This window comes from Alligator sinensis, unplaced genomic scaffold, assembly GCF_000455745.1.
Source record: "Alligator sinensis unplaced genomic scaffold, ASM45574v1 scaffold223_1, whole genome shotgun sequence".
NCBI lineage: Eukaryota > Metazoa > Chordata > Crocodylia > Alligatoridae > Alligator > Alligator sinensis.
In genome coordinates this window covers 2,673,409-2,683,956 of record NW_005841936.1, presented here as the reverse complement: position 1 = coordinate 2,683,956, position 10,548 = coordinate 2,673,409, and the positions used below count along the sequence as shown (strand labels likewise).

Sequence of the window (10,548 nt, the reverse complement as noted above, 5' to 3'; positions counted from 1 at the left end):
TGAAGTTTCTTGTTTTATTGCAAACCAAGGAATTTGTGTACTCTGCTTGACTGGAGGACCCCAGTGAACTATCACTTTCTTTTCCACGTAGTCTGGAAAGAGTTTTAAAATATGGTGTTGTCCACCCAGCAAAAAAAATGAATTAAAAAAAATCAAGAAGAAAAGCAATATGTGTGCATGTGGAGGTAGGGACTATATCTTGGTGATAATCTTAAAATACATAGCAGGGTTCTGTTTTAGAATGGAAAATTGAAAGGACAAAATGGTTATTTTTGTGATTTTTTTTAAGCTGCTAAGGAGAGTTTGAGGTCTAAAGGGCCAATTTTTTTCCCCAGTAAACAATAGGTCAGAGCTTAGTAAGCACTTTCTATCCATATAAGTCAAAGTGCTTTAGAAAGCTGGGTAAGTATCATTAACCTCATTTTGTACAAATAGTAAAACTGAGTCATAGAAGAGTTAAGGTCACCCTGTGAGTCAATCACCAAGCTAGGACTAAGACTTGGATTTCTTGGGTCCTAGCAACTGTACCACACTGCTGCCCTTGTTACCAATATATTTTCCTAAAACAGCACCCACTTTTTTTCACACACCCTCACAACTCAGTGCCTAGGGTGATTACCCCTGTTACTCCACTCAAGTTACATTGCTGTCCTAGAGCAGTGGTGGCTAACCCACAGCACACGTGCCACAATTGGCACAAGCAGCCAGTGTGCTTAGCATGTGAACTCTAGATGCCAAGTTAAAGGGGGAGCCAGCAACAGGAGTTGCTGCAGTGCTCAGGGAGAGGAAAGGAACCATAGCGGCAGTCAGGGAGAGGATAGGGATTAGAGCGACAGTCGGAGAAAAGGCAGGAGTCAGTGCTATCTTGAAGGTTTGGCCACGTAAGACCTGTGGGGGCAGGTGCCACAGCATTTAGTGCTGCCATGACCCAGTGGCGATGGCATTTGGCAGCACTGGGTGATACTGGGAGCTGATTATGAGAGTGGCGCTATCTCATAATTTGGACTTAACGTGTGGCACACTTGCCAAAAAGGTTGGCCACCATAGTTCAAGAAGATTGATCCAACACCTCAGGATCAACAGAAAACACCCATCAATCCCTTTGGATCTATCCCTAAGAGAGGAGAAGAGTTAGGCTCAAACCTTAAATCAGCCAGAAATCTAACAGTATTTCAGCTCTGAGAACTTTACTTTGTATCTTTAGCTACAGAAACATATGACTGTACTGTTCAACATAGTATTATCATCGCTGCCTGTACCAGAATAAATTTCAAGTTGAAGCAGCAACAATCCAGTCAACTTTCCTTAGAAGTCAATACAGAAATAAACAGACTATGATGAATGAGCTGCAGGAAATGATTTCAGTTGAAAGCATTCCATTAACTGAATCCATTCCTCTCTCTCATTTTTTCTGTGATATTATCCTTTAGGCACATACAAAACACTACAGACTTCAAAAGAACAAACAAAATACCAGCATATTAATACTGGGTATATTTTTTGAAAAAATGAAACAAACTGGAATTATGCATTGTTTGAGATAAATCACTTCAGATGGGAGGAGGGAATCAACATCACCGTTTTTATTTGCATTAAATAGATCCAGGTAACATTCATATGTTTCATTTGTTTTGTCTAGCACTAATCCAGCAATTTATTACACTTCTAGAGGATATAAGGGAACATGCAGCTCAAATGAACTCACAGTTACTTTGTAAGTTCTCCAGTGATGAAATCTGTTCACTGAACTCTGCTTGAGAAAGAGCCAGAAAAAAAACCACAAACTCATGCATGCACAATAGCACAAACGAACACAATACAGGACACAAAGCAAACAAAAACACTTCATTAGTCTGCACACAGCTGCAAATGATGTATACGCCATGCTTTACATTACATGTTCCAAATCAAATATTTATCATAAACAAGATGCAGCTAGGGTTCACGAGACCAAACAAGCTTTACTGGTACATGCCTTAGATAATTTTAAAACCAAATGTTAATACCCATTTCCTATATAAAAAAAAGAGTAAAATATCTGCCATCATGCACACAAAATGTTTTAAAGTTCTGGAATTAGAATCAGCATTTTTTCTTTAGCAGTTCTCATATTTTTCTATTATTCTTTTTCTTACGTTAATTATCCAAACTGCCAGTCCTCATGCTAAGAAATTATTAAAATTACATTATTAATATAAAAGATCATTAGTATTAGCACCACACAGCAAATACACATGATTTTATGATTTAGAATTCTTGGAACTAGTGCTACTGCAATGAATAGGTACTCATACTGGATCTGGGGGAATCAATTCAAGAAAATATAGACTTTCCTAAAAATTATGGAACTATTTTATTTTAGAAATTTCACCATAAATAGGCTGGACTATTTCATGTTTGCATAGGCCATAACAAATTCATTTAATTCCAAGGATCAAATTTTATTAAACCCATATTCAAAATTCACATGAATCTGACCATACCTCTTTGTTTCACTGGAATTCCTATGTAATGGGATAGAAATTCTATTAAGGGGTTATGGTTTTAATATGTAATTAGGTTACAAGACTTCCAGTATTAAAACAAACATTTCTTATTTCTTTAGACTTCAGTAGTATGTCACAAAAAGTTAAGACTATTTGGACACAATACATTTGTTCGTCTCAATTCAATGATAAATTTTCACTTTCCCCAGTACAAACATATACTTTTATGAAGTTTCTGGCTTTTAGAATATAATGTTTTTTATGTAGGAAAACTGGATATTTTATGTGCAAATTATATTGCCCATCAGTACTTTGGACACTGCATCTTAATATAATTTCCTTCATGAAGGTACAAGAGAAGTACAAGTATCGTTATAGAGAAGATCGAGTATGCAGAACCCTATATGCATGCTGGGTAGTAGGGCTGTACAAAATTTCTCCTGGTGCTTTGTTTCAAAGCTGTTTCAATATGTTTTGAGGTCGGAACAGTGAAATAGAAGTGAAACAAAAGCCTTCAAAACAGCTTTGAAATGAAACAAAGGAACTTGAAATGTTCCAGAACTTTTAAAACATTTTGAGTTTCGAAGCCAAGCTTTCGGGCTTCAGTGCTGGTCCCAGTCAGCAGCACCCACCTCCTGTCATCTGGCAGGCAGATCAGGGGCTCCCCATACCCCCGGAAGGGCTGCAGGGGCTGTGCTAGAGTCCTCCTGGGGGTGCAGGCCCCCAATATGCCTACCAGATAACAGACTGATGCTGGGCACAGCCTGCACCCAGCGCCAGGAAGATCAGTGCTTCCACTGGCCCCAGGAGGCAGCACCTGGCAGGCAGATCGGGGGCACGCACCCCTGGGAGGACTCTAGCACAGCACCCGCAGCCCTCCTGGGGGTGCAGGTGAGCTCCCGATCTTCTCCGGGCCCCGCACCCTCCTTGAGCCGGCTCCAGTATGGGGCCGGGGCAGATCAGCTTGGGCGGGGACCCACCGCCCCGATCCCAAGGCAGGGGAGGGTCCCCACATAAGCAGATCTGCCTTGGGCCCCGTGCCCTCCTCAAGTCAGCTCCGGTATGGGGTGGGGGCAGATCAGCTCGTGCAGGGACCCGGTACTAGAGCTGGCTCATGCAGGGCAACGATTTTCCTGGTGCTGGTCCCAGGCGGCGGCACCCAGCCTCTCTCATCTGGCAGGCAGATCGGGGGCTCGCATCCTTGGGAGGACTCCAGCACAGCCACCGCAGCCCTCCCAGGGGTGTGGGCAACCCCCCAACTCCCTGCCTGCTGCATTTTATGTTTCCCCATAATAACCTATGGGTAAAACATTGAAACAGCATCGAAACAGCAGAAGTTTTGACTAAACGAAACGGAACAGTGCTTTTGAAACAAAACGAAGATCAAAACAAAGCGCTGTTGTGTCAAATCATCAAAACAGAAGTCCAATTGGAACGGTGCTGTTTTGCACAGCCCTACTGGGTAGGTCTTACAGTTCACTATACGGGTAGGTCTCACAGCTACTGAGTATCTCTAAGCTACAAGTAAAACGCTTGTTATCCTTGACACCTTTTTACCTTGTTCAATGCTTTTCTTTTCAGAGTTCCACTCGCCTCTCATTCACAGAGAAGGATATTCAAAATTGCCAAAAAAAAATATTGTCACCACCAGAAATACGAACTCTGAACCTCCAGCAAGGATGTATTTTCCTTCACCATTAAACCAAAATACCTCAACTTTTCACAAGCAGCATGACAGGATGTGGCTTCTTCCAACTATCAACCACATTATTTTTAGCAGGCTAGCAAAACGTACCACTGCCAAACTTGCCCTCTTTCTGTGCACTGTTGCTGAACATGGAACTTCCATAATTCTCTTGACCCCTCCAGTTTGGGTAGCAATAGATACTATTAAGCATCATGATCTGCATCACAAACTCACTCAACAATATTATAGCTCACTATACTTCAGTAGGGGCTGAAATGTGGAAAAGCCTGGGGGCATGAATACTAGCAATAAGCAATAATAACAATCTAAAGAGTAAGTTTCAAATGATTAGGTGTTGTATCCTTATCTCCCTCTTTCACATATTCCAAGAGCTGTAACTAAATTGGAAAGGCTTACATTGCCAAAAAGTAGCAGCAATTGCATTTTTAAGAGAGAACTGAATTTGTACCTTTATTTTTTTTAAATATCATGAGGAGCTATTTCAAATTTGACTAGACTAGGCTTAAGTACTGAAAATAATCTCCCAATTTATTCAGTTTGGCAATGTGACAAACATTTTAAACTGTTTACATAAAAGTAGGTGTAAAAACCATTTAGCTTCATCAAACTGTATAACTAGTTCAAAAGAAAGTAAGTGAATAACATTTAGGTTATAAAAGAAAACTCAAAGCAGAGGAGGTTTCTGATTCCTTAACATGTGAAAACACAGTATGTCTTAGTCTTATTTGTCTCTCCCACTATCTAACCATGTTTTGAAGTACTTCAGAGATTTCAGGCTTATGCCAAAATACACATTAAAAAAAAATGTAATGCCCCACTCCATACAACTAAATAGAGAAGAAAAATATTATTTGAATGCCAAAAACCATTCCCCTATACTACATACAGAGAGAAGATATGTGGTATTTTAATAAGTATTTTTTTAGGACCAAATTTTTTCAATAATATTATATGGGAATAATGAAGGGCAAGAACTTGCCTTGTATCTCTAATCAAGTAGTTAATTGCCTCTTGAATCAGAATGATATTAAATCCAGTCATACAGCAAGGCCTTACAAAAACAAACAAACAAACCAACCAATCCCTGGATGACAGTTTAATTGGAGTGACATCTATTTTAATAATCTCTTCTCTGGAGTTTAAATAAAGAAAGATGTGGAAGCAAAACAAAAGATATACTGCATCCTGTATCATTAAAGTACTGATGTATTATTGTTTGCCAGTTCAGCATTAATTTTGTATGTTGCTGCCTTACTGTGGCAGAAACTCTCTAACTTGACTAGAACTTTACTTACATATACAAAACTTGGACACTGATGTTTAATAACAAGTTCTTTCCTCAATTTACAATGCAGACAGGTCTTATTATGGTAAATTCCCAGCAACAACCATTTAAAAAGAAGAAAATGGTTAGTTTAGTAACTAGAAAGTAGAGTTGAAGGTCTCTGCTGCAATCATCACAGTTTGTTGAATTTGTTCTCCAACCAGACAATGCAATGCTAAACCTTTACACAATTGTTTCCTTTTCTTTTTGGCACAGATCCATTTGAGGTGTAGAAATGAAAAGGCCAAGCTGTTGCACTGAGGTTATCTTCAGATTTTAAAATGCCTCTGTATAGTAAGTGCATATTCTTCCTATAATGAATATGTCTTGTTTGAGTATGCTGAGTATTGGCTCTACATTAGAAGTTTTCCTCTTAAGAGAAAAATATTTTCCTAAATAATAACCAGTATTAAGGCAGGATAATGCCAATTTTACAAATTAGGTCACTTTGATCAAAACGGCTGTTGCTGGCAAGCTCAAAAAAAGTTTTAATTAAAAAGGAAGAAGAAATCAATCTCAAATACATTTTAGAGCTTGTTGCAAGAAATGAAAATCTGTAAGAGAGAGTCCTAACAAAATGGATTAAATCATTTTTAAAGAAACACTGTAGTTCAAATTTGTGAATGAGTATTACAGTATTTTTTTCTGTAATTTTTTCAACTCCAAAAAGAATATCATAAAGGAAGTGACAGGCATCAGAATTATTTTCAAACTCTAAAGCTCTGGAATTCAAAGTACCAGTCATCAGTTCCACTACTTGCATGTTAAGTCATTTATTTGTGACAGAGAGAAAAATATAGACCTGTATCACACTATAGTTCTATACATAAAAGGGAAAATAGAAGTTGGTGAACTACATTCAGATACACATTTTTTCCTCTTCTGATATTGTTTTATATATAAATTTAATAGTATTTAACCTTCAATGCTTGATTTTGATAGCCAATACTGTTTCTTGGATAAGTTTTGACAGTCTTCTAATTCACTCCTGATGACAAAGTGCTTTACATCAACGTGAGCTTACAGCTGGGCTCACTTTAGGGATAATCAGATGACATACTGGGTTGTGGGGGTCAGACTTTTTTCTGGCCTTAAACTACATGAAATTGTGGAATAAAAGATAAACATTTTGATTAAAATGCTTTTCACTACTGGATATGTTCTAATACTGAGAAGAGGAATAGAAAAGGCAGAGGGGATGATTTTCTATGGAACAAGCTACTGTACAAAGTGCCTCAAAACTTATTTCAGTGTATACCCATTCAAGGTGCTAAGGGTGCTTCTCAGAAGGAATTCTCTCCAGTTTCAATGCGAGATTGCATGGAGTTTAGTCAAAAGCTTCTCTTAAATTTGAATAGAATGGTCCTTAATAAAATTATCACAAATTCCCTGCCTCTGTGGACAAGAAGTGTACATAAGAAGGAAAATAATCCATAATATGTTATAAGTACTGTACAAAATGCAGTAAGTTAAATCAGCCTGCCCTACTTACAACTCAGAAGTTAACAGAAGAAATGAGAGAACAAAGGAAATTCAGCTAAAGACTAAATTTACCATTTTTAGTAAGACACATGGAAAAATTGAAAAGTAACATTTTCTAAACCACTGAATTATCTTTCATGCCCCAAATTGATAAGCAGCTTAAAATAAGTGCTGCAGAAGGCTAATATCATGTATGGCACCTTTTCAAGAGGTTGACTAATATCATCCAGTGCTTCTTTTATTAAATGCCAATAATCAGAAACTACACTCAGTACAAAGTTTCTTTCTTAATTTTAGCACTAGAATACGGTTCAAAAGTGGTCATCTAGACAACACAGCACTAGGTCCAAAATTCTTTCCTGGCAATAAGCTGGGTCATTTGATAAGAAAATTCACCTGGATTTTGTTTAATGCTGCTGAATATTTATATTCTACCTAGATTCTTCACTATTTTCACAAAAACAGTCTGCTTTGAGGCAGGCCGTGCATGCTTAAATGAACCATAAAGACAATTCAACTCTGTCCACATTACATGTATAAAAGAAAAAAAAAATTTTGTCAGGGTATGTGCTTTTCCCTTGCTATCCAATTATCCATCTGGCTATGGAACATTCACAATATCACAACCATCTATCTGATCATGGAACATTTACAGTGAGAACAAGGTAACACTTACTTGTTGAAACACTAAAACTTACCACTTCCCTTTGTTCTTCTCTTGGAGCCATTAGTACTGATAGTAATATAGTTCCCATATCATGGTCAGGATAATGGGTATCCTTTAGACTCAGGGTAACATCTGTTGGTCTAAGAAACCAAAAGATAAGTATTTATTTTGCATTTCAGGCACTGATTTAATCAAGTTTCTGAAGACTTTGACAACACGTTCTCCATTTTGCATCAAGTAACTTGAAAATAAATCTAAAAGTAAATTACGTCATGAACATGGTGTCTATTCTTAACCACAGCAGTCTAAATGCATTTGACACATCATGCTTTCAAAATAGCTGTACATAGTAAAGTAATTAAATATTAATTGTAAAACTTATTTCAATTAAAGCAGAAAAATAACAATATAAAGTTCTGCTCTTGGCCAAAAAATTGGTACAAATCTAAGCACAATAATGGCTAAAGTCTTGGCTAGCCAACAGGTATAAACAACTACATCCATCTGTAGGTATTTAGACAAATGTGCTGTCACTTAGTCAAGCATTATTTATAATATAAGTAAAACTGCCTTCTAGCTCAAGGAGCACCGACTAGTTATTTCTAAGCATAATGTTGCAAATTCTATTTTGGACTCCACAAGTATGATTGTTATCAAACAATCTAGAGTACTGTACATTTCTGACCCCAAGGATCTTTGCATGTCTGCCATACCTGTTTAATTCTAATGCAGCAAGATCCAAAAAGGCGGAGCCAATGAAGTCATCTTGAAGCCCAAAGTCATAATCAAAGACCTAAGATGTACAAGAGATTAAAATATTTATTATTATAAAACTCTATTGAAACTTTCCTAATAAATGTTTCTTGATAGCCTCTTTTCACATGAACAATACTAACATTTTATTAACAGACCAAGCAATTTAAAAAAATAACAACATGGAGACTGAACAGGAGTAATAGGTGTGAGGCCTCCTTTACACATTACAAGTATCGTGCAATTAACTAGCTAATTGTATAATTACCTTGAAACCAGCTACATGTGCAAAGTACCTGTCACACCATAAAAAGTTCCAACCAGCTATATAGTTAGACCTCAAAAATGTTTTTTAACTTTATAGCTGGTTGCTATCAAGTTTTAATTGTATAGCAGGGTCTCCCCCGAAGCTGAGAGCCCCATCAGCTGAGCAGGCTCCCAGCAGCAAGGACGTACCATGCCAGCAAGGACATGGAGGGGTCTCTTAGCCCCAGCAGCTGCCAGCTCTGGGTCCTGGCAGCACCCTGCAGCTGCCAGGACCCAGAGTCCTACAACTCCAGATGCTGGGTCCCAGCAGCATGCTTCCCAGTGCCAGGACCCAGCTGGATCCCGGCAGCTGCAGGGTGTGGACGTGATCTCCTAGCCCTGGCGGTGCATGAAACACTGGGGGCTGAAAAATTGCAGCAACTGTGGTCTCCCAGGTCTGGGAGTTTCAGTTCCACCTATGGCTGGGAGACCACAGTTACTTTGATCTTTTAGCCCCAGAGGTTTCATGCAGCCCCAAAGCTGGGAGACTATGGCAGCTGCAGTCTCCCAGTCCCGGGGGTTTCACACAGCCTTGAGGCTGGGAGATTATAGCAGCTACAATCTCCCAGCCCCAAGGGTTTCACACAGCCCTGAGGCTGTAAAGATCATAGCAGCTGTGATCTGTCAGTCCCAGGGGGTTTTGCACAGCCCCAAGGCTGAGAGATCACAGCAGCTGCATCTCCCAGCTACAGGAGTGCATGGGGTACCCCCATGGCTGGGAGCCCCTCAGCTGAGGGGATCGCATGTTAGATCCTATTGCGCATGTAGAGGGGCCCTAAGAGACAGAAAATAAATCCTGGATTTATCTTCTAGTTTATGAATTATCCTTAAGTTGTATATTGATTAACTTTACAAAATACAAGCAGGAGGGTGGGATACAGCTGTAAGAAGGAAATGAGCTGTGATGCCAGTATAAATATTAAATGATAAAAATAAACCTATAACACTACAGTTTTTCAAGATTGTTTAAACTATTTTAAAATTTATAAACTGAAACGATCATTTAAGTGATTTATGGAAGGGGATTCTATCATTATAAAAACTGATACTTGAGTACATGGTAGCTGGTGACTGTCTTTTATATCAAGTAAGATCATGACATCTCAAAAAGCATCAAGACAAACTTGTAGAAAACTGGAATGGAATCTTTGGCCTTTGTACCAGACTTATATGAAAGACTGGGGATAGATTATTACCCCTTCCTGTATTAAAGGCAGAAAGAAGGAAGGTTTTTGGTGAAAAAATAACAAAGGAAAATGAAACACAGCACAACACAATTCTGGTAGGTTACACAAACCAAAATGTAGGAAAAAGCCAAGTCCAAACCTTTTCTTGTCAATATAAGTTTCAACAAAAATGTTGGCAGGAGGACTTTTTTAAGAGAGCGAGATGCTCCAAGATGACCAATACCCTAGTACTGCATTTAGCTTTGATACAGGAAACCCAATTTCAAGACACTGCTCTGCCTTATTTGGACCGTTAGACTACAGTCTCTTTCTCTCTGGGCATGGGCACACAACTAGCATGGGGTAAGTGAGGGAAGAAACTTAAAGCCCAGGAGCTTCCATGTACCAAGGGGGATAAGAGCACACAAATAGTCATGGGCAGATCCAGGATTTTATAAAGGGGTGTATGGGAGCATCCAGTGGTACTGCAAGGGTGGATGCATCTCCTGCTCCCAGTTTCCCCACACTGGGTGGGCATACCCAGAAACAGGAGCAGCAGTAGGGACTAAGTAAGTCAGAAGGGGAGGGGGAAAGGAGGGGATGTGGGGGGGGCAGATCAACTCCCCCCGCAATGAGGGAGGAGGCAGGGGCAGGCG

At 39.1% G+C, this 10,548-nt stretch overlaps 1 protein-coding gene across 1 annotated transcript in view; it reads right to left on the bottom strand.

Annotated features, from left to right (window-relative positions):
- Positions 1-10,548, bottom strand: part of MCTP1 (multiple C2 and transmembrane domain containing 1) — a 365,001-nt gene that overhangs the window by 246,079 nt on the left and 108,374 nt on the right. Inside the window, exons 4-5 of the mRNA XM_025199103.1 lie at positions 8,381-8,460; positions 7,699-7,807 (exon numbers count right to left, since the gene is read on the bottom strand). Of these exons, the coding sequence (XP_025054888.1) occupies positions 7,699-7,807; positions 8,381-8,460 (189 nt within the window). The remainder of the gene's footprint in view (positions 1-7,698; positions 7,808-8,380; positions 8,461-10,548) is intronic.